This window comes from Cucurbita pepo, chromosome LG06, assembly GCF_002806865.2.
Source record: "Cucurbita pepo subsp. pepo cultivar mu-cu-16 chromosome LG06, ASM280686v2, whole genome shotgun sequence".
Lineage (NCBI taxonomy): Eukaryota > Viridiplantae > Streptophyta > Magnoliopsida > Cucurbitales > Cucurbitaceae > Cucurbita > Cucurbita pepo.
Window position 1 is genome coordinate 898,137 of NC_036643.1, and position 27,287 is coordinate 925,423.

The following is a 27,287-nucleotide window of genomic DNA, read 5'->3' on the forward strand; positions in this document are numbered from 1 at the left end:
TTTTTTTTTTTTTTTTTTTTTTTTTTTTTTTTTTTTTTTTTTTTTAAGGATAATTAAGCATCTCCGTACTGCTCAAGGTTGTGAGTCATTTGGGATGGTTTGGCCATGGGGACATAGCTGCCACTTGACATTTCCAGAGGAAACCCTACGCCAGATGCTGCTGCAGCAGCAGCATCAGGGAGTGGCCTGTTGGTGGCGGCTCTTTCAAGGGATTGCACTTGGGTCTTCAAGAATTTTACGTAATGTATAGCCTCATCCAACATAGAAGCGGTATCCATTTTGGTACCTCCAGGGACCAATCTTTGGAGTATCCTAATTCTCTCGCTAATTCTCTCTCTTCTATGTCGAGCCGCTACGCTTTGTGGGTCGGTTGAAATCTTGACGTTTCTCCTCTTTGGTGGCTTCACCGCTTCTGGGTCTATTTGGATTGGTTGCATCACTGCTATTCGGAATATCATCTCCCTCATCGCCGCCACCGACCTCTGTTTCTGCAAGTCCGTTTCACCGCCAGAGTTTCGCCACCGTGAACTGGTGGGGAATGGAACAGTTTGTGGCAAATTATAAGGTAGGTTGTTGGTGAAGGGAGGCGAGGAGGACTCTGCGGCTTGTTGAAGGGTTTCCAGGCAATGTGGGTCGGTGGTGCTTGAGCTGAAATGATCGGAGGGCGGTGAGAGATGATTGTAAAATTCAGGGATTTTCTCCATTTGTTGCATCATCATCATAATCTCCATCTGATCCTCCGATTTCAGATCATCATTTTCCATAGATTACTATTATATAATTCTGGAAGTGACCAAGAAATAGAATTTGGAGAGAGGGTAAGAAGAAGAAGAGGAAGAGAGAATTGAAGGAATAACAAGTAACAATACAAAGAACACGCTACCATAGGGTGGCCGTTCCATATATAACAACTGGGGGGTTGAATAGTGTATCACTTTTTTTATTTTTTTTTTAATTCATTTCCGTGGGGAGAAGAAAAGAAGAAATTTCCTTTTTTGGCATCAGCTTTATTTCTTTTATTTAATTTTTTTTATTCATGGAAACGATAAATAATGAAAAAGACTTGCTGGGTGTTAGTTATTATTGCAGCCAGAAAGATGATGATCATCTGGAAGCATGCTCACTTGATCAAAATTCATCCTGGCCGTTGAAGTTGTTACGTGGGGTCAAGAGGGTACAGGATAAGGGGAAGCCTGAAGCAGAAACTCCCAATGCTTGGATTAAAATATTGTTATCATATCTTATCTTTGCCCGCAAGGAGATATCAAAATTCTTTATTTCTTTTTTATTTTTTAATCAAAATCTTGCACCACATCGATCCAAGGGTATTGAGATGCCATGGTGTGAGATGAAATGCCCCACCAAATTAACGATTACGATCTCTCCACCGTTTTGTACATACTTTTCAACGCAAAACTTCTTAAATTATTAATTAAAAATAAACGGTATTGTATGGAAAAGAGTCAAAATAATTTGTGAAACGAAAGAAAATAAATATTCCGAATAGGTAAAACAAACGGTAAAAACTGTTTTTTTTTTAACGTGACACGTGGCAATAAATGATTGGGAACATGGCTGGACGGCAAAACTGGTGCAGTCCTAGTAGCACCCAAGATTTACTCTTTGTTGGGGGCAGTCCAAAGGAGAAAAAAAGAAAAGGTTGTGTATTTATTTTATTATTGTATTATTATTTTTTGGAAGAACCGAAGAGCCCCCACGCCACATGGTAATTGTCAGAAATCTCACAGGTGGAGCAAGTTCAAAGTTTTTACACTTGGCGGTGAGGAGCTTGAGCCGTTTGATTCCCCGGCGGTGAGTACGTGGCAAGAATCTAGAGCGAACTAACTGGGAGAAGAATACTGATTTGATTCAATACGTCATCGGTTGAATTTGAAGGAAGGAAGGTGCTGCTATAGGCCGAAAATAGTCTCACACTGTTCGAGGCAGATCAGGATCAGGTTCTGAAGCCTACCTGCCTAATGTGGAGGTGGAAGTATTTTTTTTTAGTATGATATTGTTTTTGGGAGAGAGTCTTCCTAATTAGTGAGTTTATAAATAAAAAATAGTCACAATTCACATAACGTTTTTGGAAACACCAAAAATATGTCATGAAAATTTATGCTCAAAATGGACAATATCATACCATTACGGAGAGTCGTAGTTTCTAACATAAAGTTGTGCCCTTAACTTAGTCATGTCTGTAGAATCCTGAAATGTCAAAAAAAGAAATTGTGAGTCTCGAATGTGTAGTCAAAAGTGATAAGTGTCAAACAAATGATATACTTTATTCTAGAGCTCTAGAGAAGGAGTCGAGTTTCGATTAAAGAGAGACTGTCTGAAGACTCCATAGACCTTAGAGGAGGCTCTATGGTGCACTTTGTTCGAGGAAAGGATTGTTGAGAGTCTCACATTGGCTAATTAAGAAAGTGATCATAGGTTTATAAGTAAGGAATACATCTTCATTGGTATGAGGCCTTTTGGAGAAACCAAAAGCAAAATCATGAGATCTTATGTTCAAAGTTGACGATACCATCCATTGTAAAGTGATCGGGGTTCCTAACGCTCCGAACGAACTCTTTAAAATAAACCTGGAAAAAGATCAAAATTTGAGAAGGAATGGCGAGGGAAGTGGTGGGAAGAGTTGTTGGTTTTCCTAATACTTAAGATGGAAAAGGCCAACACGTAACAGAAGCAAATATGGAGGAGGCCATTTTCAGCAGACAAGGGAAAGAATGGAAGCTTGGGGTCAGTTAATTGATAGGAAAAAACATGCATTATAATCGCCAAGTTTAAATTTTGAAACAAGTAAGAAAAGGGCGCTAGTGTTGCAGCCGCCAAGAATTACTCTGTAGGAGATGGTACATAAGTATCCTCCTGTCTTTTAATCTGGCACAATCATTTAACATTAACTCACTCAAAAGCTACAGAATTCTCTGGCACCAACATTTTGATTTGGTGCCCAGATCAAGGAAATCAATCACTCTGTATGTCACAAACAGAGGAGGATAATAAATTATAATATCATTTGTAAAGGTGTGTGGAGCACATACATAAAATGTGAATAAAGAGATATGTTCCGCAGCAGAAGATGTTCTTTTAGATAAAAAAAGAATCCAATGGTAGAGAGAGAGAAAGAGAGACCGAACCTTTGTTACTGAGTTTCTTTCCGCTGCTTACACCACCTTATCTTTTCTTCCCCACTCAGCACATTAATAGTTCTTGTTAATAAGATATGATATGTTAAAATAATAGAACTGAACAGAACAGAACAGACCCACAAAATTATAACAAAGAGACAGAGTGGAGATGGTCCCCCTGAGATCTCAACTTCAACTCTCTTTTCTTTACATTATAATCATCATCGCATTCAACTTTGGACGGGTTGGGGTTATTTTGCACGAATCATTCCATCAAAGGGCATCTCTTCTTCCACTTGTTTTGTTTCGGCTATCAACCACTTTCAATACAACACCTCACTCTTCAACAATTTTTCCCTAGTGGGAAATTATTTTTGGCAGTTCATTCATGTAAAAAGCCCGCCCCAAAAAAACACAACATGTCTACCTCATGCAACCGGAATCAAACACCCACATGATCAAAAATATTCTTACAAGCTTAAGGTACTTCCAGAAGTAACACCATGTACGCATCTTATTCTAGGAAAAAGGGTTCTAGAACTTACATTAACCGTGGATGTCTTTCTAACAATTCCACCTAAGACTCTTCGACTCGATTATACAATTTCTAGAACACCAAATGGATCAAAACAAAATTTTAGGGTGTGAAAACCTCTTCCTAGCAGATGCGTTTTAAAAACTTTGAAGAGAAGCTCGAAAAGGAAAACTCAAAAAAGACAATATTTGCTAGCAGTAGACTTAGGATTTGGCTGTTACAAATGCTCAAACCGAATTGTCTTGTAAAGTTTTAGTTTGATTGCCATCAAGAAGCTCATTAACATAAAATTGATGTAAATTGGCGTACATTTTTCTCCACTGCTGTAGCATTTGCATGGATTTTCCATAATCACGCTGAAGTCTTTCCAACTCCATTCCTGTGGCAGCAGAACCCTGTTGCTGAAGTAGAGAAACCGCATGTTAGTACAAGTTTTGTGTACAAAAGAATATGGGTTATTATCACAAATGAAGTGTATGCCTGTCCCAAAACAACACAGGATACAACATGGAGTCTTAGGTCCACGGGGAAAGGGGGACTGAACAAGAGCAAGCACCTGAAGTTCGGTGATTTGGTTATCCATCATGTGAGAACTAAGGGGGGGAAACCCCATAGATTCCATGGGAGGGCCTGATAGACCAATGATAACACCAGTGTCTTCATCCTCGTCCTTTGAGTTTTCAAATTGTGCAAGGGCAGGAGGTAATAGTGACCGGTGCTTTCTCAAAGAACCTTGGGAAGTCGACTGCAATTTAGGGTGGAGCTGTTGTCGAACAATAAGTATATTATTACTATTAAGCAGGTCCTGTAAATAATAGAGATAAAATAATAAAAAAGCTGGTCACGAATTCAGTAACCAAAAGCTAACAGCATTAGCTAGGACAACTAATATGCAGAAAATTATAGCAATATAGCAAATTCATAAAGACATTGAAACCATATCATGCATAAAAACCTATATAGAAATTAAATGTTAGGAATCACGACTCTCCACAATGGTATAATATTGTCCACTTTAAGCATAAGCTTTCGTGGCTTTGCTTTGGCTTCTCCAAAAGGCCTCGTACCAATGAAGATGTCTTCCTTACTTATAACCCATGATCATTCTCTAAATTAGTCAATGTGGGACTCCCTCCCAACACTCCTCAACATAAAACACATCTAGTTTATTGAAAGAAAACATAAAGGGGCTTTTTAGCAATGCTAGACACAAATATTATCAACTTGGAAGCTAATGCCTAGCTCTTAAGCAATCAAGACACCATTAAAAATACCGTAAGTACAAGTAAAAATGTGCCAACTTGAAATTCCCCAACATTTTATTGCATAATTAAATCATTAGTCAAGCAACTACATAGTGCATGGAACAAAGAGAACAATCTAGGAACCAGAAAGGACAAAACAATTTAGAGGAAAACTTGATAAAAATACAGAACTTTGATTAGACAATGAGCCGAGAATATGCAATCCGTAGGCACTGCTGGATGGGCATTTAGCATTAAGTGCAGCAGTGTAGAACTTCCCAACTCTACACCACCATAGAAGACATGTTCACCAGGATCCAAAGCAATTGCATCAATGATTGAAGGAAATATGATATTTCTTAACAATTTCCCATTAGATAAGCTCCACACCTACAAGAGCCAAGTTAACATATAGCATATGAAACACCGGAAGACAATTTGATATGGTAGAAGTTAGGATAGGAAAATACTCATTACTCATTGGTGATAAGTAACCATTCCTTACAAGTACGATCCACAGAGGAAGAGATTATAATAGCATTGATCCTCCATAGCCAACGACAATATCAGTAACAGGTAGATGATGCCCAGTGAAGCTATGTTCATAAAATGTTTCTCTTCCCTTCGCCATCCATCATCAAATACCCTGGAATAACAAGCATGTTTGTAAGAAGAATTCTACCAGTGACAATAAACGACTTTCCGGCTGCACAGAGAAAAATTAACTAAGCACACTATTCAGGAACACATGATAGACTCCGTTACATTTCCAATAACTAGTACCTTACACCAAGACCAGTAGAGCACGGAGCCAGCGGTGGAAGCAGGATCGCGGAGCAGAGAGCATGCGAGAAACCTTTCACCAACACAAACAAGACCATGAGCAGGAGAATCACAAGACTTGTAACGTAGTTGCTCCGCACCCGTGTGAAGGTCCCAGCAACCAATCCCCGAATCAATGGAGGACGACGCGACCAATAGCACCATTCTGACTCGAGAGCTTGAGAGAAGGTTTCAGTTTCAATTTCCCTCGAAAATTTGTGGCACTGAACAAACACCGCGGTTGATGAAACATGACGCTGCAGCGACATTGGCGCCAATTTCAGGGCTTACTTCGTCAAATTGGGCCAATTGGGCCAACTATACGTCAATGGTCCATTGCTATTAAGCCCAGAGAAGAAAAGTTATAATGCCTGGGCCGAGCTCAAGTTTTTGAGTGACGGCCCATTTCAAGATAAAATGAATTTTCAGACACCTATAATAAATGTTTGGTCGTCTGACGATCCAGCTCTCTCGGGTCCTTGCTCACACATCACTCGATGACTAACTTTGATACCATATGTAATAACAAGTCTACTGCTAGCGTATATTGTCAGTTTTGGCATATTTCAATTTTAAAACGTGTATACGAGTGAGAAATTTCCAAACCTCACCAATTTTAAAAGCGTGTGTACTATTGAGAGATTTCTAAACCCCATATCTTACGATCTATTCTTTTGGAATCCAACTCATAGATTGTGATCCCAAGGGAAAATGGTGAGGCATCCGGCGATGGGCATGGAGGAATGGGTTGAACGCGACTGTTTGGCGACCAAAAAAAACCTAGAATCCTTTGTTTCCCAAAACCCGCGTGGATGGTTTCAGGGTTCACGTGCGAGGCCCCCCAAGAGAGAAAAGACAAGGGCTTCATGAGGAGCCTTAACAGAGGTATGATCATAAGAAGGGGTTTGTGGTATGTCTTTTCTGATTAAGTATCATAGTGAGTGCAATTATTAAACTTCCCATCTCCTTCCTGTCACCACACCTTATTTATTTACTACTTTACTGTCTTTCTCATCTCTTCTACTGATGCAAATATTTCCAAATAATATTCTGCCCTTCTCTCCGTGTACCACTGAAATCAAAACCAAAAAGACTTCTTTTCCTACTCCCCCCTCATTATAACTCACTTCTTCACTCATCTCTATCCCTCATTAATGTTACTCAAACATTCCTGATCAAACCCATTAAAGCACACGACCACCAATCCATCCTTGTAGAGTCTAATGTTCTCGCTGTCACACTTCTCGATGTCTAGATGCTGATGTAATCTCCGTAGAAGAAGGAGAAAGAGAGCTGATTGGGGAGTGCAGTGCAGGAATAATGGGTATGGGAAAAGAGACAGCAATAGCGTGACTGAGGGTTATATACATACAAACTTACACATATTCTAATTCAGTTATGATGAATGCAGCACTGGAAAATGAACCCCTCTGGGATTTGTAAGAGAGAGTAACAAAATTTCCCATAAAAAAAAAAAAAAAAGAAAAGGAAAAGAAAACAAGAAAAATAACCCCTTTTTTTCGCTGTCAATGGAAGGAATTGGAGGAATAGGGGAGGAAAGTAGAACTAACAAGCGGAAGGGGGCATGAGATTCAGCCCTAAATCATCTTTCTCCAACACGAATCGAGCCTTGTTGTTGTTCTCTTTCCCAATATTATTAGAAGCATACTCCGGATGCAGCCGTTTCTTCGAATGAATCGCCACTCCAAAAAGCTTCGTTTTTTGTTGCTCTTCTACAATCCTCACGAAGCTTTTGTTGTTTTTGTTATTATTATTTGGAATTCCAGTCACCAAATGGGTCTGACCCGAAACTTGTTTCGCATTTGTGGGATTATTGTACCCGACAAGATGGTGGTTCGGCTGCCGTTGCACCACTGGAAAGGTTGAGTATTGATATGAATTACTTGGGGCGACGGGCTTCACGTGGTTTTGAACGAAATAGATGATGTCGTTGTAGAGTTTTTTCATGTGGGCTAATTCCGACATCAGCATGTTATTGCTTCGCCGAAGCCGCTCGTTGTCCTCCGACAGGGCGGTGACAGAGTTGTTGTTGTTGTTGTTGTTGTTAGTGCCAGAGGAGGAGAGCGGCGGCGAGTCACACCAATTATTTTGGTCGTCGGAGTCGGAGGGCGAGATGCTGCCACGGCCATGGAAGTGGTAAAAGCCTGGATTATTGAGAGCAAGTGGAGAAAGAGATTGGTGGAGTTGTGGCTGAGCGGTTTTGCGTCTATGGATTTCACATAACAAATGTTTATCTCCTTTTCTGAAGAAGTCGTTCGCAAATTCCCATCTGTCCGGCACAATTTTTCTAAACCCCTAAAAGCAGAACAAGAAAAATAAGCTGATTGAAAGAAACAGAGAGAAAGTTTGAATTCTTGATTGATGATATTCTTACATAGGTGTTGAGCTGGCGGACAAAGCTAGAGAAATTGTTGTGCTTGAAATAATTAGGAAGGAGATCTCTAGCGAATTCAGGAGGACGCCAAACAACGAAGGTGGTATCATCTTCGCCCCATGAGACAATATGGTCAGTGGAGGGATCGTCGACGAGCTGGTATGTTTTAGTGAGAAAGGGAGCTGGGATTGGCTTATGGGAGTCCAAGGACACCAAAACTCCTTCGCAATTATCAACCATTAGAGCCATTGTGTTCAGAGAGAGAGAGAGAGAGAGAGAGGAAAGGTAGCGTGTCGTGTGGTGCAGTTAGTTTGTGGGTTTTATATTACGAGAGAGAGGAGAATATGTGTGTGTGTGTGTGTGTATAGGAGTGTGGGAAAAGGGCGTTTTCAAGACAAACCCGTGACATATCCATTCTGTTTTTTTCTTTTTAATCTCTGTACTGACTTAAAAATCAACACAAGAAGAAGAGGTGATTGTAGTGGTCAAAGCTCTACAGTTTTGTGTTTTTTACCATTTCATTGAAGAATTGGGGTGGGTTAAAAGTAAAAAGAGAAGGAATGTTTGATGAGATGAGAAAGGTGATGTATGTATGTATGTATGTATAGGAGGAGTGTTTGTTGGGTTTTGGTTCATAATAAATGCAGACAACCAAGCAAGCTAAAACCCTGTCTTTTCCTGAAACGGAGATGCATAAATGAAATGGCAAAGAGAAGGGAAGGGAAGGGAAGTTGTCAAAAGGTGATGTTTTCCCGAGGAAGAGGAGAGAGGGGTTTGTAAGTTAGCCTTTGTTGTTTCATGTATAAGAGCACCAACCGCTCTCTCTCTCTCTCTCTCTCTCTCTCTCTCTCTCTCTCTCTCTCTCTCTCTGTGGCAGACCAGAATATAAGGTAAAGCATACATCGAAGTACGTGATGGGACTTAAAGCCTGCGTTGTTCCTCATCTCATTTCTTCTTCTTCTTCTTCTTCTTCTTCTTCTTCTATGTTCTTCGATATTCCAAACTTCAATACTCTCTCTCTTTCTACCACTACATTACAAGTTACAACGGAGCTTTATCATAATGGCTGCTGCTGTGGCTGTTCTGCTGCTGCATTACCCTTTCAGCCTCCGAGTTTGGCTCTATTCCATCGCCTAGCTAACTCACTTTCTTTCTCTTTAATGACATGTCCAGGTGATTGAATTGGCCTCAAAAGTTGCCATAAATACAACTCTTTCTCTTTACTTTTCTCTGTCTTTTGTTTTTTACAGCTTTCATTTTCTTTGTAGTCTCCCAAGAAATAAGAATCTCTCTCCCTCTCTCTCTCTCTCTCTCTCCATTATAAGTAACAATCATCTCTCTTTTTCTCTTTATACTTTGAATTTTGTAGCACATATGATGATGATGATGGATTGAATTTCCAAAAAGGATATACACATACCCTTTTGCAATGAGTGGGTTTAAGTCATAATATTATGTACACATTTTGGTTTAAGGATCCCATATGCAATAAGTTCATAGTTTTAATATTGCTGAAAGGGCAAACATTCTCCCTTGATTATCGTAAAGCAGCTGTTTGGCATTGGGTTTGGGCGTCTCCTTGTGTTGGTAATACTCCATATTTATGTCTTCCACTGTGTCACTGATATCTCCGGAGTGCGTGCAGAGCGGCTGACACGGACAAAGCCAACACCTGTTCCTAACAATTATAATATATAAGAACAGGGCTATATGAAAGGAGGTGTTTTGTAAAGAGGTATGCTCGTGATTCTTGTTGTTTTGTTGGTTTCTTCCTATTTTATATTAAGGAGCAGAGAAAGAAAGATCGGAATCAAGCATGGAAGATGATGAAGATCATATGATGGCTATGTAACAGAAACACACTATCATTGTTGTTTCAATCATATTCTTTATTCAGTATTTTATTAAGCCAAATCAAAAGTGTACTTATTATAATATATGTTACAGTTTGTAGCAGAGACAGCCTATAGCCCAGAGGGAATACGGATAAAAATTTCAAATTTTGAATTCCCCAACAATTGAAATTTTATTTATTTATTACCCAATTTTGTCTCATTTTCCCCACCACACACATTTATACTCTAAATCAAGCCCCCCAATACCTATCCCTATCCCTATCTCTGTCTCTATTCCTTCAATGTTATATCTTATAATAATGAAGGCGTTTGATTTTCCATGCAAAAGCTAGATTCCCCTTAAAAAGATAAAATAAAAAAGCAGCTTCCTCCAATTCCAAGACTCGTTTCCAATCTAGACCTCTAAATTGTCCTTTCGAAGAACATAGAAAAAAGTCCATGAACAACATGGAATATGCACATTTCAACCTTTTGAATCTGATTGACACTCATTTGTCGGATCATAAAACCCGGATTAACCCGATTTCCATATTTTTTTAATGATCCACAACTTGGGTTTTGCGTCCAGATTTAATGGACGCCGGAGACATGAGCTGAAGCCACGGATGGCAGAGACATGGGTGACTTCCAGTCTCCAAGAACCAGTCAAGCTTTTTATTGAATGTTGGAAGGTCTTTGTTTGTGGGTTTCAATTGAATAGTGTTGTTGCAGTACAGTAGAAGTAGTGGTACTGGGTTATGATATAAACACTCACTTAGGGTTGTTTGGAAAGGCAGGGGAATCAAAACTCAAAGAAGAAGCCAAAACAACAAGGTTGTTGTTTAGTTGGTTCTGTCTTTGCGTTGGCAACCTGTTTTGTCTGACTCACTCAGCATCACAGTGTGGAAATAAACTGCATGCTGCCTCACTTATGCTGCAAATCCCATCTTATCTTTTCCCTCTCTCAATCAACTTGTATGTTTTTACTGACACCCTCATGTGCTAACTTTCTTTTTTTTTTTTTTTCCTATATATCACTACAAACAACTCACCAATTACCTCTAACCTAATCATCTAATACCCGTGGTTAGGTTGCTAGGAGAGGTTTCCACACCAAGAAATGTTTTGTCCCCCTATTCAACCGATGTGGAATTTCACAATCTATCTCCCGATTTTAAAATGCACTTACTAGGGAGAGGTTTTCACACTAAGGAATATTTCGTTACTCTCTCCAACCAATGTGAGATCCTACAATATATGCTAGTTGTGAGCTTAGACTGTACAAATGGTACCAGAGTTAGTCACCGAACGATGGCGAGGCATTAGTTAGAATAGGTTAAATCCCTCTCCAAAGTAGATGCGTTTTAGTACGAGTTGAGTTGATTATCTTGAAAGGATTTCGTTTTCCATGCAAACGTTGAAATCCAGAGACGTTTTAGAAAGAGAAAAAAAAAAAAAAAAAAAAANCTCCAAGGCTATCATGCTTGTTTCTCTGATATCTAAAGTGGCAAAAGGAGTTTCCTGTTACCATAAATGCAAGCTAAAGACTAAAAAGATCTATTTGCGGACTTCTACACTTTAAAACAGAGTGATTTTTAACCCACTTTGTTGTGGTCGTTAAAAGCATACCACTACAAGTTGTATCATCTTTTTCTTCCATTATCCCCTCGCTTTTGTTAAAGACATAAAGCTCAATTGCCACTTGATTCACACACCACAATATTTGTAACACTACACTTTCATCACTCAGTTAACTTAAGCTGCTGAATCCAAGTGATCTCGTGGGGGATGACCGACCCCCCTATCATTTTCCCTCAACCTAACTAACGGTAATACTGATGAATACAGTGATGTACGGTAGCAACATGCATCTTGGTGGGGAAGTTTAGATGGGACTAATGATGCTAACCCAGTAAAGGAATTCTACTTCAAAAGCCAAGATCTTTGGTGGGTAAATGGTGATTTTTTGGTTTGTTTCTCTGTTTTATAACTCGTGGGATATCATGGGACATTCAAGAATAGGTGGAGGATAGAGCAAAGAAGATAGGGTTTTGAAAAAGGAGCTTTGAACCTGTGTAAAAGAATGTATTGGTTTAAAATAAAGAAGAAAGAAGTGGCGAATGAGAAGGCAAAGCAAAGCAAAGTAGATACAAAGTGGAAGAAGGGGAAGTCCCAGCAGAAACCCCACAAAAAGAAGAGAGCTTTACAGGAAGGAATAAGGGAGAGGGGGATTGGATCGAAGGCAGGGGAATTGAAATGCAAAAAGCTTCCACCTTGCTGCCCTCTTCCTTAAAGGCCAGAGATTTGAAATACCTTATTGAAAAAGCAGGGGAGTTGTGTAGGTTAAAATTCGGGCCGATGGAAGCCGTCGACAAGATGGGCCTAGCTTGCTTTCCCTTCCGGCATTAGCACAGCAGGCCTTTATTTTGGGCCTAGCATTCATTCGGACGCAGATAGGATCAGAACACAATTTCTCTGGGTTGAAGGCGTGCCCACCCAATTTGACGAAACATTGAGAAATTTTGCAGCAGTCGCGTGTTGGTCTTGGCAAGCCTATCTACTTCCATCTCTTCCTCCGTTGCTGTGTCTGGGAATTCATCGCTCCATGGCTCTGCCTCAGAATCACTACCAGCAACACTATCAATCCCAACAGCAACACCAATCGATATCTTTTCGGTAATTCTTGTTCCTCACAATGTAAAACCAGAGATTTTGTTTTATTTGAAACCCTAGCCACACACCGTTTCGATTCTTTTGATTTTGCATTTCCTTTCTAACTGCAGCAACTTGTACACCGCCGATGGTCATGTTTCTCAACCCATCTCCTATTTCAATCCCTTCAATTTGCAGGAGCACTCCCAGCATCCTCCTTACGTTCCTCCATGTAAAATTTCCTTTACTTACTTTGTTTCTTTTCTTTTATTCCGTGTCTTTCTTAATCTCTGCCACCTCTTAGTTTTGCTGCAAATTTGGGGTTTGCCCAGTTTCAAAGCAGTAATCTTTATTTATGGTTTGTTGTTATAACATTTCAAGAAAAACGCTCTCTGCCCAAAATGTGGATTATTTGTTCATTTTGTGGAAAGTCTTGAGAGTTACTAATTCAATGTTGGTCTAAAATAAGCACATGAAACTGGTCCAAACATCTAATGAGCTGTGTCTTAGGTGTTTTACCGCATGTATTGTGTGTTATTCTGGTTCATGTGGTCGGGTTTGCACCAGGTACAGCCCCTGGCCAGGACGCCAGTGATGGAGTAGCGGATTTTCACTGGATGCATGGCATTGAACCCAAAAAGAAAAGGTTGAAGGAGCAAGATCTTTTCGAGAACAATTCCCAAATATCATCCATTGATTTCTTGCAGCCACGTCCAGTTTCCACGGGACTGGGTTTATCGCTTGACAACACCCGCATGGCTTCTACAGGCGACTCGCCTTTGGTTTCTCTTATAGGTGATGACATTGATCTTGAACTACAGCGACAGGACGAAGATATTGAGAAATTCCTCCATGTTCAGGTCTGGATTAGCATACTCTTAAACTATTGATCCTATCACGTAGTCGCCTTTAATTATGTTCTGCAGAACATCGCAATTAGTAGCTGGTCGTTTATTAAACACATATCTTGGTAATCTTCATGCTGTTCTGATGAAAGAAAACATCATGCAATTGGCCTATGATGAAGTCTGGTTCTATGTATGGGCGTGCTTTACTCTGGTTATGTTTTTGTTTTGAACTTATGCAGAATGTTGGTTCCTCCCGATTTCGAGCTTGGCTTTCTATCTACTAATGACATTGGATAACTTGTTAAATAGACAGTCTTTATAGTTGATTCACTTATGAAACTTTAGGGGTATGATTTATTTTTCCTTCAAATAGACAGTCTTTATAGTTTGAGCCTTTGACTTCGTAGAGGTGGGAGTTTATAACTTGCTGTTCTGACCATATTGGACCAATCTTTCGTGGTTGTCTTATCAGGGTTTTATTTGTTCTTTTTGAATTTGGGTCTAAATTATTAGGGAGTTTACACTATTTGAGATGTTTATTGCATCAAGAATGGCTTCATAGCTGTTTCAATTATGTGTGGGTCCTGAATTTTAACCAGTACCTGCATTTTCTAAGCCTCTTTCTATTGATAGGGCGAAAGGCTACGACATACCATATTAGAGAAGATCCAAGCAAATCAACTCCAAACTCTCTCGACTGTGGAAGAAAGAATTATTAAGAAACTACGAGAAAAAGAGGCCGAGGTGGAGTGTATTAACAAGAAAAACATTGAGCTCGAACAGCGAATGGAGCAGCTGTCAGTGGAAGCTGGTGCTTGGCAGCAGCGAGCTAGGTATAACGAGAACATGATCACAGCTCTCAAGTTCAATCTTCAGCAGGTGTATGCTCAAAGCAGGGATAGCAAGGAAGGATGCGGGGATAGCGAGGTGGAAGACACTGCATCGTGCTGCAATGGTCGGTCGCTTGATTTTCAACTGCTTCGCGGCAATAGCAATGATATGAAGGATTTGATGTACTGCAAAGCTTGCAGGGTTAATGAAGTGTGCATGCTTTTGTTGCCCTGTAAGCATCTCTGCCTTTGCAAGGACTGCGAAAGTAGGCTTAGCTTTTGCCCTCTCTGTCAATCCTCTAAATTCATAGGTATGGAAGTTTATATGTAAAAGGTATACTTTGCACGACCCAAACATACGCTTAACTCATATATACACTTACTCTTATGGTAATTATGTATTTTCTGTGATTATTACTAAATTAGATGGTTTTCATTTCATTTTATTTTGAGTTACACAATTAATTAGTTCACAGCTTAAGCTTACCGCTAGCATATATTGTTCTCTTTGGGCTTTCCTTTTGAGCTTTCCATCAAAAATGATGCTGGCACTCATTCCTCTCAACCGATGTGAGATCTCACAATCTACTCCTCTTTGGGGTCAAACATTCTTACTAGTGCACCATCTTGTGTCCACCCCTTTCAAGGCTGAGCCTCCTCTGGTACCATAGGCTTTTGCTACTACGTACTTTCCTTGGGATGAAAATAACAATTCCAAGAGAAATAATTGTTCCAACTTGAAAAGGAAACCGAAATATGTTATGCAATGAAGAAAGAATTTTGGCCATTTTGAATTGGTATTTGAAAGATACAGAAACTATGGAGCAGTGCAAGAATATAAGATTTTATATGTTAAGAGAGTTTAACATAAATATAAAACACTTTCCAATCAGGAAAAAAAGGGGTCAGAATCGATCAATTTTGAAAACTAATCATCACAAAATGAGTGGAAGAGATTTACAGAAAGGCCTACAATTAGCCAATAGCAACAATTGGCAAAAATGGATTATTATGCAGAATAGCATTAATTACACCAACACTCATGTCTTCTTCCAATTTGGGTGAATAAATCAACATCCCCTTGTTTATCAGAACAAAAATGCCAAACATTTAGCCAATTTCAAATTTACATTCACAGAAACAAACAAAAAAACAAAAAGAAAAGCTAATCATTCCCTGAAACATCAGGGGAAGAATAAACTGAAGCAAACAGCATAAAGAAAAGCAATCTATTACCTCAACCGGCAATTTGCTCCCCTCCCTTATGCAATCTTGCTAACTCCAAGGCAGAGTTTCTTTCGCATTTAAGAGATGGTTCAGTAACACTAGTACACAGTGTCTCTTTCCTGAAGAATTTGTACCCCATCTGAAATCTAACGTCAGGCAGGAATAAGCCTGAGAATTAACACTCATCGACTGATATCTTCCGGATCCAACTGATCATCAAGATCGTTTAATTCTATAAAATCTCCGTCCATAATAGAGATTGAACCAGTAGGGGTTACAGGCGAGGGAGCCATCTGCACACACAAATTACAGAATGTAATGCCAGAAAATGAAGATTTTGGAACTAATTGAAATAGAATAAGAACCATAATACAAATTAATCTTACCATCCCGCAAGGGTAAGCTTCTGATGGGACTTGCAAAGTGGTAACAGGATCTGTAACGAGCACACAATTTGGCTTCTCCGCACAACCCATTTCATGTCCTGCGATGCCATTGGTTACTGGAATTCCATCTTGCTGATTGCCATTATGGCATACTGCTGAGACACTTCCGTCACCATAAGCACTTAAGCCATTACCCGAAATGCCAAGTCCCCAACCTCTTACAAATACCCGATGCAGTACAAAAGAAGCCTGTGGATCAAAGCCACAATTACCCCGATAACATACGAAACTCGGTAAATTCAATTTATGGTTGAAATCAAATAGTAGGTAAAGTGGAAGCTGACGCTGAGACAGAAAATGAATCGAGTGACAGAAGTACCTTAAAATGATCGCCTAGGGCATACTCGTACATGATCCAATTAGTCTTCACAGCGTTCTCGATCGAATTCCCCCAATAGAACACAAAACTGGTCTTCATCCCAAGAACAACTCCTCGATGGATAATCACCTCTCTCGCTCTCCTTTTTCTTCTCCAATACCCGCTCTTCATTCTTATCCGTCCTCTTTTCTCACTAAAAACACATACTGAGTAGAAGTACCAGTGCTTCTTTCTTCCCCTGGAACCGTAACAAAAACACGCGGACTCCGGCAAATCGAAAGGATCGTAATCGAAGGGGTCGAGGTCTTTGATTAAGTTATAGCCGGGGGAAACGCCATTGGCGAGCGAATTGGGGGAAATGGATGCGGTGGTCTTGTTGGGGAGGTAGAAGCAGAGGATCTGCTCATCGGAGGGGGAGAAACAACAACCGGGAGGGAGACAGGAGGAGGAAGAAGCCGGTTGGAAAGGCTGAAGAAGTTCCATAAATATGCCTTGGCGGCAGCGTAAAACAAGGCGTTTGTCTTTTGGTTCGTATTTGTAATGTGCGCCCAAACCGGAAACTTGTAGCTGAAGGCTTTCTTACATGCCTGCGTCTGGCGACCCAAGGTTGGGTGATCTCATATTCATCCTCGGTTTTTTTGGGCCGTTGGATCCGTCATCTCCAATTTAACACCACGTGTCGTAATTCAACCGTGGAGATTGAATGCCTAAGCTGCCTTAATTTGTCTCCTTCTGTAAGCTGAATCTGATTGGTTAGTGACGGCTGTGTACAAAGACTTTCTGGCACTCCATCTGGAATTCGAGATGTGGTTTGCTTTCAAAATGGTAAAATTGTAAATTCCCTCCCTGGTATTTGATTGTTACAAAAATTAAATTTATTTTGTGGAATGAAAATTAATATTTTCAATAGTTCAAATTTTAAATCATTTAAATTTTTTATTTAACATAATTTTAAAACATATTAAGTTGTTCATTTAAAATCCGAGACATCAAATAAAAATCTATTCAAATTTTAAATATTAAAAATATATTTCACCATGGTTTTATTTGCTATAGAAAAAAATAGAAAATTCTAAGGTCGTCAAGTGAAACCATGAAAGACAGCAATACGAGGAGACATCTGCTGCTGCACAGCTAACAAAAGGAATCGTATTGAAAACACCATTTTTTTTTTTTTTTTTAATATCCAAAAAGTTTTATATTTGTGGTCGTTGGAACGGATAACTTCATCCATGGAGTAGGCAGAAAGAAAAATCGTTTTTGATTAGGATCTTTGAATTTGGTGCATTGACTTAGTCTAAAAGCCAAATTCATATGGTCTAAGTTTTGACTTCAAATTAAATTAAATGGCTTAATGTCTAAGAAAAAAAGGCTATTCAAAGTCTTTATCTTTTTCATTGCTCAAGTTTGATTTGAGTTTCAGATATTAATCAAATTAAAAAAAAAAAAAAAAAAGTTTAAGATCATATGATATCCACCTACTTCTTGTGCTTTGATTTTTTTTAATTAAGCAAGAATGCGAGATTTTCGAGGGAGAATATGTTAAAAAACAGTAACCCACAACACAAAATGTTACCTTTTTGGAGTGCAATGATTCAAGAACGTTAAAAATTGAGTCTTTATTTGGGTTCGTGGGAGACTAAGAGCCACAAAAAGTAACCAATTTCTTACATTTGGGTTCTAGTGAGTTAAAGTAGTGCAGGCATTCATGAATTCATTATCAGCTTCAAGAGCGCTCATGAAATCTGGTAGAAGACACAGCTCCAGATCTATGCTTCCGCCTCCTTCAGATCCTGGGTAGCAAGATACTTTCCCGTCGAATTTATGCGCATACCCACTTCGAAGAGCCAAAGCCTTCCCCATTCCAAACACGTTCCCGTACTTGTTGAATCTAGGGGAGCTTCCCATCATCACACTCAATGGATCAAATAATTGGGCGATTTGATACACGAACGGGGATTCCAGCCACTTGTTCACGTGATTTCGCACCTTCTCGTCGTCGTGGCTCACTACAGCCTCGTGCAATTTCCACGCCGCCCATCCGAGATTGTTTTCCAGGAGCTCCTTTACTGTCGCAACCGCTCTTATGGCTTGAATCGAATTCCCGAAGTAATTTTCTGGTAACGGTGGATTTAGCCTCGATCTGTTGTTTGTTGCCAATCTGCACCCGGTGGTTTGATCCGACGATAGGCCACGGGCTCGTGTTATGCTTCGCCAGACGAGTGCGGATAGGGATTGGAAGGAGGAGATTTTGTTGGTTTTGTGCTCTGTGTTTGCTCTGGCTTTGAGAACGGCCAAGGATTCAGGGGAAATATGGAATATTCTTTCCCTGAGTTGGGGTGCTTCGAATCTGCTAATAAATTGATCGGGCTCGGTGAATGGGAGCTTTAGAATTGGACCGTGGGTCTCGGGGAACCAACGCGGGAGGATCGGTGGGCGTGAAATTGAAAAATTGCCATCATCGGCTTGAAATATCTCAGACCAGATGTTGAAGAAATGCCAATAAGAAGATCCGTCGACGATGCTGTGGTTAATGGAACACCCGATGAAGACGCCGTCCAGTAATTCCGTGACCTGGATAGACAGCAACGGCCGGGAGTGGCCCTCGTAGTTGACTGCTCTGTCGTGGTCAAAGAAAGATTGGACAATTAACGGCACGTTGGTTGGGGAAAGAATATCGGAAATGGTCATGTCGAGACGAGCGTGAATGAATCTGGCACCGGGGCTGTTGTTGCAGTCCACATAAACGAGGGAAGAACCTTCGTCTTCGTATCGGATTGTTGCGAGTCGTCCGGCGAGTGGGTAGAAATGAACGAGGGCAATTGACAGGGAATTTTTGAGCTTACTCAACAGATCGTTGATGAAACGGCCGCCATCGTCGACGGCGGCGGAAGGTTTGGAGTAAAGAAGACCTTTTTGGATGTATTGAACGGAGAGCATGAGAAGATCCCATGGGCTAAGGTAATATGGGTGCTTTGATTCATCGGGAGTGGTGTGAGGTTTGATAAAGCAGTCTGAAATGAGGCGAACGGTCTGGAGAGTTGGATTCATATCCCCAAATTGTGGAAGGACCGTCATGTTCTTTCCGGGTAACAGTTCCCCTCGACCGGCGTATTTAAAAAAATGGGTTTGCGTGCTCACAAAGATTTAAGCTCCCCAGTTACCAAACTTTCAATTATTTTCAGCTTTGAAGCTTCGTGTATATGGGACGCGTTGACTGTAAAATTAGGTGAGAAATTGTTGAGGATGAACTGAAATCCAAGTAAAAGGCTTCCTTCTCTTCTTCAACCAATATGTGATCTCACACTAAAAGTTCAAATCGTACGATTGATATGAACCAAGAGACCTCATTCATACAATATACTTATACTTGAATGAAGTTTGATTGTTATAAATTTTGGGTGGGTTAGAATTTAGAGTGATGTATTGTAAGACTTTTTATTTACTATGTTACAATTACTATGTAAAGTATGAATCTGGGGATACAGTTTCATTTTCAAGCTATATAAAACTAATTATGACCATATAGTTTAGGTGCATGCAGAATCATTCAAGCTGTTCAATAAGTGTTCTTGCCTTGAGATTTTGATCAACAAGAATCATTCAAGCTAGACATGATCGATCTTACTTGTGGAGTGATTCGAATCTCAAACAAGTGCTTGAGATATTCGATCAACAAGGTAATCTGAATCATACTCCCTTATAGTTGATTTCCTTTATCTTATCAACAATATATATTAACGATAAGCTTTGGCTATTATAAATGGTATTGTTGGGCAGTGCGAGTGCGAGGGCGATATGTAAGTGTGAAACTTAACATTTCTTATAAATTGGCGAAAACTTATAACGAGTTTTAAAAACTTGAGAGAAAGCCCAGCAGCAGTAATGTTACACGTTCTATTTAAATTATTTGTTCTCCATGTGCATATAATACCAACATTATATATCTTATGAACTAATTCTTTTTAAAATATAAACTTTCATAATTTTTCCTTGGAAAGGTTAAGTGGGTTTGACCATATACACGCGCACATATATATATATATATATGGACATGTGTGAGTATATTTTGATAGCCCAGGCCTATTAAGATTGATTGAGATGCAAATGGCATTCGAGCCCGAAGTTAATTTTGAGTGCAAGTTATGGTGGGCCTGTTGTTGAGGCTTTTGGAGGAATATAAACATAAACAGTAAAAGAAAGTATCTAACACAGATTCTTAGATTAATGGGTGAAGAATATATTATGAATTATACTAAATTAGGAATTAACATTTTTGATGTAATTTATATGTAATTTATATGTAGGGAGTATAAATCATGTTACGCATTTTTGTCTTATTCGCAAAAGCATTATTAAAAATAGGAAGTGGGCGTGGAATTATGAATTTATTCAATTTGTGGAATATATTAGGAAAAATATTTTAAGCGGTGGGGACGGAGTTGCGTGGCAAATAACTGATTGACACGTTGCTGAATGATACCCGTCTCACGGGGGTATGAAGCTGACAGCTGGATGTATAATTTACATGTGGACTCCTATAAGTTTCTATTTTTTTTTCTTTTTTATTCATAATATAAAGGAGGAGGAATTTTCCAAAATTTCAATTTTGGATTCCATTCATTACTTGTTAAACGTCTAATCCTCAAGTTAACAGTCGATTAACGGTGGTGTTGACTACTCCCACCACCGCCACCGACATTCTCTTAAACCACGTGGCACAATAATATAATGTAACATGAATTTTGTTTTTATTTTATTGAAATAATAAATCTAAAAATTTAAAATTTGAATAAATTCGTTGAAAATAAATAAGATTATGGGCAATGTGGCGTATATACTGATACGGGTGGTGCATGGAAGGGTGAGACGAAATGAAGAAATCATGGGAAGAAATTGTGGAAGATCCATGAAAAGCGGTGTGTTATAATAATATGAATATTAATGGAGTTTGAGAGAGGCTCCACCCATATCCGCAGCAGGAATTTTAAAGGAAGAGGGTGGAAAAGTCTAAGGAAATTTAAAGAAGGGCGAATCATATTAGTGATGAAATAATTAAGATTTTTCATTGAATACGAGAGGACTAAAACCGACAAATTGACGACGGCGGCAGTAGTAGCAGCCTTAATTATTTGGCGAATTATACTGAGGGAAGGTAAATTAAGAGGCAAAGAGAGGCGGGCGGCGGTGGCGGAGGACGGGGGTTTGCGGTGGCGGATGTCCATTAAAGGTTGAAGTGGAAGTGAGGATTTTGAAGGTAATATGAGAGGGCCACTATCGCTTTCTCTCGCTCTCAAATAAATATTGGGCTTCTCTTTTCATTGTGCCTTGTTGTGGAGTCCACAAGCATGTCATGTGCACCAGTTGTTGTCCCCCCCTCCCTCCAAACTCCTTTTTTTTTTTGGGGGGGGGATTATATCCTTATCCCGACCGAGGGGCGTAACCGGAGCCACAAGTCCGAACGGCGGCGCCGCTCCTAAGTTCTCTCCTTAACACTCCAAACAAAATTAGAAGTGCAACAAAACGATTGGTACCGATTTGAAGGGAAAATAATAATAATAATAATAAAAGAAACATCCAAAATTAGCCGAGATGGAGTATTTGTATAAGCCGTGTACGCGGCGGTTACAATCGCAGAACTACAACGGATGAAACGGAATTATGTTGATTCCGTTATTTTTTTGATGATCTTACCTGTAATAAGCTTTGGCCCTTTCTCGTAATTTTGGTTTTCCGGTAGCGATTTAAAATGAAGGTATGAGGGATTAATCGTGGTCGGAGCTTTCGGGGCTTGGGTACTCGTTTAAATCGGGCTTCTCGGAAGTGTGGGTACTGGAATTGGAGTTGGAGTTTGAGTTTGAGTTGGAGGCGTGGAGGGAGATTTCGATGGCGTCAACCCTAGCGCCGACTTCGGTGGCTCGTTTGCGTATGGAGGCGGCCGACATGTCGTGAAGCTGGCTTTCCTCGAACATCAATTCGGGGAAGTTAAGGCGGGCAGTAGGGCCTCGTAGGTAGAAGACGGCGGTGTCGTAAGCTCTAGCGGCAGCGAGGGGGGTTGTGTAGGAACCAAGCCAAATCCTGGAGCGCTTGTTGGGTTCTCTGATTTCGGCAACCCACTTCCCCCACTTCCTCATCCTTATTCCTCTGTAAGGCCTTTCTTTTTGAAGCTGATTCTGATGCCTTTGCTTCCTCTTCTCTGTCGCCGTCGGTGATGAATCTACGGCGGAGCAAACTTCTCCGTCCATCTCAGGCAGACACAAAATTAAGATTTTGTATAAGTTGTTCTAATAATCGTATGCGACTTGCGGTTCCGATTTTGGTCTGAATCGGGTGTATGAAAACAAAAAGAGGGGCAGCCGGAGTGAGCCAAAAAAGATGGTGGTGCTGTAGTTTAGACATGGGTTGGGGGTGTGTATATATATATATAGAGAGAGAGAGAGGATGGAAGGAAGGGCCGAAATTGTTTCCTACTTGGCTGCTTGTGTGTCGACTGGGCACGGCCACCACGTTGATCTTCCTTCAAGACAAATCCAACTTCGGCCGACATACTTTATCACCGGTCATAAACTTCCCTTTATTTCTCTCTTCTCGCTTTCTTTATATTTATCTATTTCTTTATCATTATTACCATTATTATTATTTGGGGGTGTGTTCTTAATTACTCACTCTTACTTGATTGCATCAAAATAAAGCCCTAATAATAATAATAGTAATAATAATAATTACAAAATATGGAATGTGGAAATCAAATAATTAAAAATAATAATAATAATAATGTATATTATTATAAGCATATGGGGATATGAAGATGATTGGAATTTATATAATATAATAAACATAAGGTGGGAAGTGACATTCACCGAACGGCTGGGAGACAATTACCCAAAATAAAAATCCACGTAGCAGTTTGTGAGCGTGCGAGAGCCGACCTGGATTCCCATACCTAATTTTAATTCAAAGGATGTGATGTGTCTTTTTTCTTTTATTTATAGAAAAATGATTGAAATTCAAACATTAAATTGAAGCACGTTGTAAAAAAATGAATAAATTTGAAGAATGGGAAAGGGGTTTGTAGTATAGATATAAAAAATGAAAAAGAAAAAAGGAAAAAAAAGGGTTTATTTAGTGGGGGCGTCATTAATTTTAGTAGTGAAATGTTAATATTATTTTTCCAGATTCGGGTGCCTAACCCACGACGTATTACGTTGAAGCACTTGTTTGACAATAAATAGGTAATGAGAATAGAGAGGGTCGTTTGGTGTTTTCAAAACTCTCTCATAATTATCTTTAATTAATGCTTTACTCACCGCCTAATCTCATTATTAAACTAATTAAATACCGATTACGAGAGTGGAAAAGGGGATGCCCATTGCCTTGCTTCCTCCCTCACTTTTTATTTTATTTTCTCACATTTACAACTTTATCATAATTATCCTTTATCAATGATATATCAATTATTTACTTTTTAATATCTATCCTTTCATTTTTTTTCGTATACCTGTATACCTTTTGAAGGGACGGTATAACAGCCCAAATTCACCAATAGTGGATATGGATATGAAGGAACTGTATAACAGCCCAAATTCACCAATAATGGATAGGATCTCACAAATGGCATTTCCTTCTCCAACCGACGTGGGATCTCACCAATGGCATTCGTACCAAAATTGGATAAAGGAAGGGAAGGTGTAGGAGTAAAATGTGATGGCACCCGGACCAGATAGATGGCGGATGGCAATTAGGGATCCTAATCATTCGACCTCTTGACCAGACATAGACGACGGTAACTTTTACCGGTTAGGTGCTTCCAATGCCAAGACCAATTCCAAATCCCTTCCATCTAGCTCTTCAAGTTCTCAATGCCGACACCACCCACTTCCCCCTTCACAGTTCTCTCCCGAATCCAATAAAATGGCGCCGTTGGACGCACTCCACGCTCCCAAAAGAGGCAGACTTTTTGGACCAACACCCCCGACGGCACACGACCCCACTTCTTTCCCTTCCCCCATTCTCATTCTTTCTCGTCAATCTTCCCTCTTCCAGTCTCGCTTTCAAAATTTTTGGATAACTATCAATCATTACTCGCATTTCAAACAAATGAGACTGAATGCCATCCTGAATTTCCACCTTTGATTGCCCTTCTTCCCCAATCAGGAGCTACTGCTTCTCTCTCTCTTCTTTCACATGAAATAAAACAATTCTTATGCTGCTGTAAGCATTAAGCAATACTTCTGTTCTGTCGCCATTGTAAACACCAAATATATGATGCTGATGTTTGACAAATGGGCGAGATCCATCCACATCTAAACCCCCTTTCACCACAAACAAAAAAGAAGAAAAAATAAATCCTTTCTTTTTCGCCAAAATGGCGACGGCTCCCCTAATACATCTGTATCTGCCTTGCTAATTAAATCTATCCTCTATAGGCCAAACCAAAGCAGTTCAAAATTGAAAGAGCAACTCTTCTAGTCAAAACTGGATTAGGTCCAACACAAACTCATCACTACCACACCGCAAGTGCCAAAGAGATGACAGAAAGCTAAATTTGGAGCATATGCAGCGGCCCCCAGTTCAACAGGAACACCCATATGATTTTTTATATTAGATGGAAGATCATTTCACAACATATCAAATCATCTTGGACAAACAGAGCATTCCATCCATTTTACATTACACACACATATTGGAAACAAGGTAAATGTTGGTAATGGAAATTTTGAACCTTCAAGTGTGGATGCCAAGTAGCCACACGGCTGGGACTGGAAGATTGGGGCGCGGCGCTGGATTATGAACAGATGATGCAACCAGGACAGCATCAACTTCACCACTAAAATGAATGAACTTAAGAAAAATTGTACAATTTACAAATGAAATGTATTATCAGAAATACCCATCTTCCTCGTCACTCATCTCTAGCAGATAGTCAGATGCCACATCCTCTTCAACCCATTCATCATCATCTTCCCCCTCTGAGAAAGCAGAAATTCTAAAGCCATTGAACTCTGTACTGGCGGAAGCAAGCTCTTGCACTACACTCTCCAAATCACTACCACTTTCAGCCTCTCCATAATAACGAGAAACTGAAAAACCATCGTCTTCATCCAAATCCTCCTCGGTTCTCCTCGTCCTCCATCTTTTGGGCACCAAATCCTCCTCTGTAACATCCCCATTTTCAACCCCCATCCATGGGACCCATAAATCTGCGTGCCTACCCAATGCTCTATCACGATCTCCCACCACCACAGTTCCCAAATTAGCCTCCTTAGCCTTCCTTAACATCTCTGAAAAATCCGAGTCATCGGAAACAAGAAACATCCAATCAATACCACGACTCATCGAGTGTTGCATCTGCCTCTTCAAAGCCCAATCAGCCGCCTGTGGCTTATCCTCCACTGTCTTCACAAAAACACCAGCACGTCTCAATTCTGAGGCCAGCCCATACCCAACTTTTGGAGTAATCAGAGACCTGGCTGCTTCATTGTACTTGTGGTTCCCAGATACGAACTTTTCCTTATAACGCTGCCGCTTTTTGCCCTTGAGAGACCTCATTCTGTTCAATTTCTTCTGGCGCTCGCGTTCATGAAGTTGCTTGAAATGCTTCTTGAGGTCTAGGTTTGTTTTGCACTTGCGACCGCAGACCCCGCAGACGTAAGATTCGGACGGCGTGAACAACCCTTTGCGCTCAAGAATGTCCAATTGCCGACGCTCGCGGCGTTCTTCAACAACCCATTGCGGCAAATGGATAAAAGCGTGGCGATTGGCGTAAGCCGACATGTCGACCACTTGGCCGAAGCGTTGCGCCACTCGTTTCAGCGCCATAGCCGCCTCGTAAGGCGGCCCACGAGGGGGCTTATTATCGAGATCCCAAAGCACGACAACCTTGCTTTGTTTGGCGGTAAAAACCCCCTCCCTGTTCCTCACCATGTCGATCTGCGAGGTCGACGCCGATGAAGCTCCGTTTTCGGCAGTGGCTCGGATTCGCCATCTACACGAACCATGAGAAGTGGGTTTTACACGAATGGAGATCCTATGCCTGAAATTGATGGCGTTATTTGGAAACAGCAACTGAGAGGAGGGCAATAATGGCAGAGCGTCCATAGGATTACAGACGAAAGTTGTGCTATTCATTGCTTATCCACAACGCAGAAGGGGTCTCGCCTCGCCTCACTCACCGTCTCAGTCTCAGCGAAGGGCAACTTCGCGCGTCTTTCTTGGGCCCTAACGGAGCCATAGGCCGTCATCATTGTGGGCCCTAGTCCAATAGCTCTGGCCCATGATCACGGACAATCCAGATCCGGCCCAATCAGTTAAAAGCAACACGTGTCTTTGATTCTCCCACACACACGCACACACAACCACCGTGGAATAAAATTAATGGAATAAATGGTAGGGCTCATATTAAAATGAAATCAATTACATCTTTTTGTTAATTTCTCTTTTAGTTAATAAAAATAATGTAATAATGTAACAGTAAGTAAACAAGTTTTAAAATAGTTTGTTATGAATGATATCAGAGACAGACACTAAGGGATAGGAGCGATCTAACTCCCAACAGTGTATTGTGAGATCTGACGTCTAAGTATTTCTTATAAAGGTGTATAAACCTCCCTTGCTAAAAGCCTTTCAAAATTATGAGACGGACGACCACACGGACCACAGAACATGTGAGTTGGGTGTGATAATTAGGGTTAGAAAAGGGAAGGAGATTGGCAGGTAGGGTAAGGGGGGGAAGAAGAAGAAGATGGAGGAGATTCCTTAAAAGATATTATGCGAAAGCAAGCATATATGATATATGTGTGGCGGCAAGATGCAGCGAGTCACCCAAGATTGGTGTCGGGATCACAACGTGCATCCCATCTCATAAATTTCAAACATTTTTTTCGTCCACTAAAAACAACCCCAACAACAGAAAAAACTTGGGACATTTAGGCTTCCTTAATTTCGTCGATCTTAACAACTGGGTAGCTGATGGTGGATGGGACAATCATTGCTCAACC

General features: G+C 40.3%; 9 protein-coding genes across 14 annotated transcripts in view; 2 read left to right on the forward strand and 7 right to left on the reverse strand.

The window, feature by feature from the left end:
- Window positions 1–28: 28 nt before the first annotated feature.
- LOC111797741 (transcription factor HEC2-like) lies at window positions 29–852 on the reverse strand. The gene has a single exon (XM_023680857.1). The coding sequence runs from the start codon at window positions 762–764 to the stop codon at window positions 54–56; it is 711 nt and encodes a 236-aa protein (XP_023536625.1). The 5' UTR covers window positions 765–852; the 3' UTR covers window positions 29–53.
- A 2,713-nt stretch (window positions 853–3,565) lies between these two features.
- Window positions 3,566–6,179, reverse strand: LOC111797743 (protein ROOT INITIATION DEFECTIVE 3-like). 5 transcript variants are annotated; one of them, XM_023680859.1, is made up of 5 exons: window positions 5,700–6,179; window positions 5,422–5,562; window positions 5,109–5,306; window positions 4,229–4,477; window positions 3,566–4,073 (listed from the first exon to the last, which is right to left on the reverse strand). In XM_023680859.1, exons 3-5 carry the CDS (start codon window positions 5,169–5,171, stop codon window positions 3,900–3,902), a joined length of 486 nt encoding a protein of 161 aa, XP_023536627.1. In that variant the 5' UTR covers window positions 5,172–5,306; window positions 5,422–5,562; window positions 5,700–6,179; the 3' UTR covers window positions 3,566–3,899. The 5 variants fall into 5 exon arrangements, with proteins under 5 accessions (XP_023536627.1, XP_023536628.1, XP_023536630.1 ...); XM_023680860.1 differs by having other exon boundaries at window positions 5,394–5,562; XM_023680862.1 differs by having other exon boundaries at window positions 4,229–4,435; window positions 5,109–5,562.
- Window positions 6,180–7,074: 895 nt separating this feature from the next.
- LOC111797740 (heat stress transcription factor B-4-like) lies at window positions 7,075–8,508 on the reverse strand. Its single transcript, XM_023680856.1, has 2 exons — window positions 8,134–8,508; window positions 7,075–8,054 (listed from the first exon to the last, which is right to left on the reverse strand). The coding sequence occupies exons 1-2, from the start codon at window positions 8,380–8,382 to the stop codon at window positions 7,305–7,307; spliced, it is 999 nt and encodes a 332-aa protein (XP_023536624.1). The 5' UTR covers window positions 8,383–8,508; the 3' UTR covers window positions 7,075–7,304.
- A 593-nt stretch (window positions 8,509–9,101) lies between these two features.
- Window positions 9,102–27,287, forward strand: part of LOC111797260 (kinesin-like protein KIN-4A) — a 34,707-nt gene continuing 16,521 nt past the window's right edge. Inside the window, exon 1 of the mRNA XM_023680217.1 lies at window positions 9,102–9,116. The gene's annotated coding sequence lies outside the window, so the exon portion shown is untranslated. The remainder of the gene's footprint in view (window positions 9,117–27,287) is intronic.
- Window positions 12,339–14,744, forward strand: LOC111797264 (probable BOI-related E3 ubiquitin-protein ligase 2). Of its 2 annotated transcripts, none has more exons than XM_023680222.1 (4): window positions 12,339–12,644; window positions 12,752–12,852; window positions 13,194–13,480; window positions 14,102–14,744. In XM_023680222.1, exons 1-4 carry the CDS (start codon window positions 12,574–12,576, stop codon window positions 14,627–14,629), a joined length of 987 nt encoding a protein of 328 aa, XP_023535990.1. In that variant the 5' UTR covers window positions 12,339–12,573; the 3' UTR covers window positions 14,630–14,744. The 2 variants fall into 2 exon arrangements, with proteins under 2 accessions (XP_023535990.1, XP_023535989.1); XM_023680221.1 differs by having other exon boundaries at window positions 12,413–12,644; window positions 13,188–13,480.
- LOC111797266 (NAC domain-containing protein 96-like) lies at window positions 15,255–16,867 on the reverse strand. The gene is made up of 3 exons (XM_023680223.1): window positions 16,291–16,867; window positions 15,912–16,160; window positions 15,255–15,818 (listed from the first exon to the last, which is right to left on the reverse strand). Exons 1-3 carry the CDS (start codon window positions 16,771–16,773, stop codon window positions 15,708–15,710), a joined length of 843 nt encoding a protein of 280 aa, XP_023535991.1. The 5' UTR covers window positions 16,774–16,867; the 3' UTR covers window positions 15,255–15,707.
- Window positions 17,893–19,760, reverse strand: LOC111797262 (uncharacterized acetyltransferase At3g50280-like). The gene has a single exon (XM_023680219.1). It carries the CDS (start codon window positions 19,366–19,368, stop codon window positions 17,971–17,973), a length of 1,398 nt encoding a protein of 465 aa, XP_023535987.1. The 5' UTR covers window positions 19,369–19,760; the 3' UTR covers window positions 17,893–17,970.
- Window positions 21,683–22,830, reverse strand: LOC111797267 (ethylene-responsive transcription factor ERF011-like). The gene has a single exon (XM_023680224.1). It carries the CDS (start codon window positions 22,533–22,535, stop codon window positions 22,056–22,058), a length of 480 nt encoding a protein of 159 aa, XP_023535992.1. The 5' UTR covers window positions 22,536–22,830; the 3' UTR covers window positions 21,683–22,055.
- On the reverse strand, window positions 24,820–26,672 carry LOC111797263. The gene has a single exon (XM_023680220.1). It carries the CDS (start codon window positions 26,416–26,418, stop codon window positions 25,171–25,173), a length of 1,248 nt encoding a protein of 415 aa, XP_023535988.1. The 5' UTR covers window positions 26,419–26,672; the 3' UTR covers window positions 24,820–25,170.

Bases quoted from the DNA above. Each gene is read 5' to 3' on its own strand.
- LOC111797267 (XM_023680224.1), bottom strand. From the start codon at position 22,535: ATGGACGGAGAAGTTTGCTCCGCCGTAGATTCATCACCGACGGCGACA.
- LOC111797740 (XM_023680856.1), bottom strand. From the start codon at position 8,382: ATGGCTCTAATGGTTGATAATTGCGAAGGAGTTTTGGTGTCCTTGGAC. The intron at 8,055-8,133 runs GTAAGAATATCA...TTCTGCTTTTAG, and splicing joins TCCGCCAGCTCAACACCTAT to GGGTTTAGAAAAATTGTGCC.
- LOC111797262 (XM_023680219.1), bottom strand. From the start codon at position 19,368: ATGACGGTCCTTCCACAATTTGGGGATATGAATCCAACTCTCCAGACC.
- LOC111797266 (XM_023680223.1), bottom strand. From the start codon at position 16,773: ATGGAACTTCTTCAGCCTTTCCAACCGGCTTCTTCCTCCTCCTGTCTC. The intron at 16,161-16,290 runs GTACTTCTGTCA...TTTGATCCACAG, and splicing joins CCCTAGGCGATCATTTTAAG to GCTTCTTTTGTACTGCATCG. The intron at 15,819-15,911 runs GTAAGATTAATT...TTGTGTGTGCAG, and splicing joins AAGCTTACCCTTGCGGGATG to ATGGCTCCCTCGCCTGTAAC.
- LOC111797263 (XM_023680220.1), bottom strand. From the start codon at position 26,418: ATGAATAGCACAACTTTCGTCTGTAATCCTATGGACGCTCTGCCATTA.
- LOC111797743 (XM_023680859.1), bottom strand. From the start codon at position 5,171: ATGCTAAATGCCCATCCAGCAGTGCCTACGGATTGCATATTCTCGGCT. The intron at 4,478-5,108 runs GTTCTGTATTTT...TATTATTTACAG, and splicing joins CGGCTCATTGTCTAATCAAA to GACCTGCTTAATAGTAATAA. The intron at 4,074-4,228 runs GTGCTTGCTCTT...TCTCTACTTCAG, and splicing joins ACCAAATCACCGAACTTCAG to CAACAGGGTTCTGCTGCCAC.
- LOC111797264 (XM_023680221.1), top strand. From the start codon at position 12,574: ATGGCTCTGCCTCAGAATCACTACCAGCAACACTATCAATCCCAACAG. The intron at 12,645-12,751 runs GTAATTCTTGTT...TTCTAACTGCAG, and splicing joins CACCAATCGATATCTTTTCG to CAACTTGTACACCGCCGATG. The intron at 12,853-13,187 runs GTAAAATTTCCT...GGTTTGCACCAG, and splicing joins TCCTCCTTACGTTCCTCCAT to GTACAGCCCCTGGCCAGGAC.
- LOC111797741 (XM_023680857.1), bottom strand. From the start codon at position 764: ATGGAAAATGATGATCTGAAATCGGAGGATCAGATGGAGATTATGATG.